This window comes from Petromyzon marinus, unplaced genomic scaffold (genome assembly GCF_048934315.1).
Source record: "Petromyzon marinus isolate PM22_M1 ecotype Great Lakes invasive population unplaced genomic scaffold, UKy_Petmar_22M1.pri1.0 PM_Scaffold_7, whole genome shotgun sequence".
NCBI classification, from domain to species: domain Eukaryota; kingdom Metazoa; phylum Chordata; class Hyperoartia; order Petromyzontiformes; family Petromyzontidae; genus Petromyzon; species Petromyzon marinus.
In genome coordinates this window covers 1,744,599-1,749,749 of record NW_027423677.1, presented here as the reverse complement: position 1 = coordinate 1,749,749, position 5,151 = coordinate 1,744,599, and the positions used below count along the sequence as shown (strand labels likewise).

At 43.4% G+C, this 5,151-nt stretch overlaps 1 protein-coding gene across 1 annotated transcript; it reads left to right on the top strand.

The window, feature by feature from the left end:
- The first annotated feature begins 802 nt into the window (after positions 1-802).
- LOC142923759 (exosome complex exonuclease RRP44-like) lies at positions 803-2,852 on the top strand. Its single transcript, XM_076064743.1, has 2 exons — positions 803-956; positions 2,595-2,852. The coding sequence occupies exons 1-2, from the start codon at positions 813-815 to the stop codon at positions 2,814-2,816; spliced, it is 366 nt and encodes a 121-aa protein (XP_075920858.1). The 5' UTR covers positions 803-812; the 3' UTR covers positions 2,817-2,852.
- Positions 2,853-5,151: the final 2,299 nt, after the last annotated feature.

Sequence of the window (5,151 nt, the reverse complement as noted above, 5' to 3'; positions counted from 1 at the left end):
CAGACCTTAAACACGGTAGGACCAACACCTCGGCCGTAGCAGATCATTGTTCTAATTCAGTAGGCTCACATGCCATTGACTTTTCCAAGACGGAGGTTCTTTGTAAGCCATCTGGCTTCCATGAGAGATTCGTTCATGAGGCTATCCACATATACAAACACAGAGACAATTTCAACCGAGAAGATGGATTCTATCTTAGCAATCATTGGAAAGATTTGATAAATCATTTCAGTTCTTGATTGATTGTTCACGCTTACAGTGCCTTTCAGACAGCATACATAAAAACAAATTTCGTCTCCCCCCTCCTCTTTTCAAAAAAAAATAGATGGACTAGTCCTGGCAAACTGCCATAGTTGCGCGTGACGCAAACGTTATTTTTTTTATATATATAAATAAATAAACATGCCGTTTTCAAAATACATTTATGCAAACCGACACACCTGATGATGACCGTTTGAGTTATGGTCGAAACGTCGTGAGAATTTTTTATTGTTTTATATATATTTTGTTATTTTGTTGTTTCTCTTCAACGTGACTTTACCGAAAAAACTAAGAATATAATATAAGCACACGTTAGGATTGCAAAGTATTGGAAAGGTAAACAAATAACTTAAACAAATACACAAATACAACTAAACTATTTTTATCTTTTTAAAAAATCTTACCTGACCACAAATGATAGCTGAACAAAGTGGCTTATCACGTGGGAAATTTATTATCAGCAAAATAATCTAAGATAAAGATTCTTGACCCTTGTGATTGATGTGTTGTGGTGGCGGAAACTGGTGCGTGTACACAGGGAGACCAACTCGATGGTGGAGGAGTTCATGTTGCTCGCCAACATCTCCGTGGCAGAGCGCATCGTAGACGAATTCCCCGAGTGTGCGCTGCTTCGACGCCACCCGGCGCCTCCGCCTTCCAACTACGACATCTTGGTGAAGGCGGCGAAATCAAAGGTAGAGTTAGAACCCCTTTTAACGACCACCCTTGTTAACTAATCGCTTAACAACGGACCTCCATAGAGCTCAATGTGTAGGCTTAACCGACCATTTCCTTGTTAACGACGGGCTGTTGTAGGTACAGTAAATATGAATTAATGCCACGTAGAAGGGAAACAATAAAATAATAAGAATATAAAAAATTAAATTCTCACGACGTTTCGACTGCAACACAAGCAATCATCATCAGGTGTGAAAACCACAACAAGAAAATTTGAAAAAAGTGGCAGTTATTTTTAATGTTAGCACCACGGAGAGAGATTTGACAGTTTGTTCAGATGGACGAGTCCATCTATGTTCGGAAAAGAGGAGGGGGGAGACGAAAAATAATGGATGCGGTCTGAAAGCCACCTTGAGCGTGATCAATCAATTAAGACCCGAAATGGTTTATCAAATCTCTCTCCGTGGTGCTAACGTTAAAATAACCGCCACTTTTTTCAAATTTTCTTGTTGTGGTTTTCACACGTGATGATGATTGCTTGTGTTGCAGTCGAAACGTCGTGAGAATTTTATTGTTTTATATTTTTATTATTTTATTGTTTCCCTTCTACGTGAATTTACTGAAAGAACCAAGAATATGAATTCCTGCAGTCACGAAAGCTTTAAATCAAAATGAATTCATGCATTTATTAACAGTGTTTATTTTAATATGATGTGTTTATAATGTTAGTATCTTTATGTATTCATATCCATTGTTTAAATATTATAAAGTACGTGTTTTGGGTGAACAAGGGAAACTTTCGATGCTCGTGTTCGTGGAACCAATTACCGTCTTTAAGAGGGGTTCTATCGTCTCTAGATTGCTGTTAACCTTCCTTCAATATCATCCTCCTCGCAAGGAATTCAGAGGTCGCCGGGTGGCTCAAATTTTTGTTTGAGGTCTTTTGGTTTAACCGGGTGAGAACTCAAGAGACCATAATAGTCTCATTTGCAAGGGTCACCTGGGTCACCCTATGACCCAGAGATTACAGCTGGGACCCTGGCTTCAAAATCCAGCAGCCGCATTGAACACACTGTGTTATCAAGTGTAGGGAGTTGAAGGACTCGGCTCGTTTCCCAGCTACTCCACAGAAATAAGCAACAAAAAACCATCACGATAAATGTAGTACTGTATTTAATTTTAGATAAATTCCAGCACTGAAATGTTGAAATATCAGGTCGACTTATTGTGATGAACATTGTGCTCAAAATGGGTGGGAATGTGCTACCCCCTACTGTGAAGCAGAGGTGCCTTGAAACGATGTCAGTATTGGCCTGAGCGAGCAATTGCAGGGCTGCACCTTTTACCTTTATCTTGAGATGTAGCCGTATAGGTTCCACTCGCCCTTAGAGGCAGAACAACTCAAAAGGTGTGACGAACCACAGACAACGCTGGAAGGCAGCCAGGCACTGTGCCAGATGTAGATTAATCCACTTGCTGTACTGCCTTCTCCTGGCAAGCCAGGTTATGGAAACCTGAATACCCACAGGAAGTGCGCTGAATAACGTTTTCTTTCCAATACACCACAACCCTTGCTGCTTCCCCAGCACTGAACTACAAGCCACGTGCGGGATAGTCACCTCACAAACGCCGGTGTGCCCGATTTTTTTGCGCAGAACATCGAGATCCAGGTGGACTCGGCTAAGGCGTTGGCCGAGTCCCTGGACCGGGCGGCGGTGCCGGGAGCGCCACCATACCTCAACACTCTGCTGCGCATCCTGGCCACGCGCTGCATGATGCAGGCCATCTACTTCTGCTCCGGCATGGAGCCCGACACCCACCACTACGGGCTCGCCACCGCCATCTACACCCACTTCACGTCGCCCATTCGACGGTGACGTGCTCTGGCGTCAGGCACACGCGTGAAATCGACCTTCGCGATTATTGAGGGGACTATGTTGTTGTCTTGGTGTGGTCTGGGACTGTGCTGCCTTTCCCAAGTTTAGGAATTTATTCATTAATTGATGTAGTTATGCAATGTTAATTTGTCATTATGGCACACCTCCGATTAGCACGATTGGCTACGTACTTGTATATCTTTTTTCTATTATTTACTTTTAGTGATTTGTTTACCTTTCCTATTCTTAGCACTCCTATCATCTACCTACTGGACATCTGTCAAAAAGAGCTTTTATCGCGAATCGGATTTCTCCAGGATAAAGATTCAGATTTTGACTTATTTTTCTAAAAGGTCCTTTAAACGGGAAGTTTGGCCAATTCCTTAAATGGTTGTTTGGCTTGTGTTGGAGAAAAACTAGAAGATTCGGAGAACACCGACGCCTACAAGGAGGGTGACAGTGTTCCACGTGCAGAATCAAGAATCCATTGCCGTGTTGCAGCGGCGGCCAAAAGTGAATTGCAATTCTGCCATGGATTGCTAACGATTTTGTTGTGGATCTTAAATAAGAACACAGATATGAGCAGGCAGCAATTTGCGTTACATCTGATGACAAATAAAAAAAATCCTCAACAAAGAATTAAATTCATACATTAATAAAGCTAATTTCCACAAGCAGATGGTGCTAGAACGTGGTATGTCCAGAGTACAGTATTCTATCACAGCGTTAAATCCATCTGAGTCATTGTTTGAGTAGCTTTCTGGTGGATCGTGAAACCCGCTGAGATCCACCAGAATGAATCGCGGTGCTTGGTGGATTAATACCGCTGCTCCGTTGGCATCTCGTGGCCATACCGCAGCCTGTATCTACTGTAAATTTAATCTTCATATTAAATAGAGGCTACAACAAATGTGAATATTGTTGTTGTTGTCTCCCTGTACCGTTACAGATACTCGGATGTGATTGTGCACCGGCTGCTGGCCGTGTGCGTGGGCGCCGACCCCACGTACCCGGCGCTCACCGACAAGCAGAAGCAGCAGCAGCTCTGCAACAACCTCAACTACCGCCACAAGATGGCGCAGTACGCCCAACGCTCGTCTGTAGCTTTCCACACGCAGGTGGGAGGCGGAAGTGTGGGCCACGTGGAGCTTGCACGGCGTGTGCTTAGGCACCTGATAATGCGTCCATTCGTCTCTTGAAAACCATTTTTAAGGCCACGAAAGCAGGCATCGTATTGTGCGTGTAGTAAGAATCAATTGTTTTCTATTCACACGCTTACGTGTGGTGGTGCCGTGGCTGTACTGGTTGGCTACACTTGACATTGCTTTTCAGCATTCTTCTGTGTTTGCTGAAAAACCTAGTCACTTGGCACATTTGCCCATGATGTGACAACTTTATTTGATTGGCTCTGTCAGGTGATGGAGGATTATAGTTAATACAATTGACATTGTACCTTCACGATTGAACTCAAAATAATCCCCATGACATGATGCCAATAGCACAACTGGAATAAATTAGCGGGGGGATGCGGAAAATTACCTTAAATTTTGTTAACTAATTATGGGCTTGGTAAGTGATGCGCGTGTGTCTGCTCTTGGCCACGTAGCGGTGATTAACGGCTGTTGTTGTTGTGGTCTCAATTGTTCTTCAAGAGCAAGGGAGTGGTGAGCGAAGAGGGCTTCGTGCTGTTTGTGCGCAAGAACGCCGTGGTGGTGCTCATTCCCAAGTACGGCTTGGAGGGGACGGTTTTCTTTGACTCCAAAGATCTCAAGCTCAACGTTACCTTCGACGAGGAGGTAGGGCATGTGTTCACTTAACCGGGAGGCATTGGCATTTCCCGAACGGCTGAATTCTGCATTTAAACCCAGGACTGGCTTAATGCACTGGGACCCAAGCCCCCTGACCATCTCTCTACGATTAGGTTTCTATCAGACACACAGACACTTGGTTTAAGGTGGAAGAACGCAGTGAGATACGAAGCTCCGTTTTTTTTTGCCATTTGGCAGTGTGGACTATTACAGAGGAAGTTACACCGGTGGATACATTAGAGCCGGATGGCTCACAGGGCTATACCAAAATAAACTGAAACTGAATTAAATGATGTAAATGCGTTTCAAATGTAAAACGGTCACAATTAAATATGCTTTGGAAATAACTGCCATGACTGAGCCCGTATTGTCACGGAGAGGACATCACATTAAAAATACAGTAAAATCCCTCAGGTCCAGAAGAATTAGAGAGAAAATCTAATGCTTTCTGTAAACAATGAGAAACTCGAAGGGCAGAAAAGTACTTGTAGAATAAAAACAAATGAGGGAAATAGTAGTTGATGCAA

What these genes read in the sequence shown, in the direction of transcription:
- LOC142923759 (XM_076064743.1), top strand. Translation starts at nt 813, where the DNA reads ATGGTGGAGGAGTTCATGTTGCTCGCCAACATCTCCGTGGCAGAGCGC. An exon ending in TGAAGGCGGCGAAATCAAAG is followed by an intron (nt 957 to 2,594) that starts GTAGAGTTAGAA and finishes TTTTTTGCGCAG; the next exon opens with AACATCGAGATCCAGGTGGA.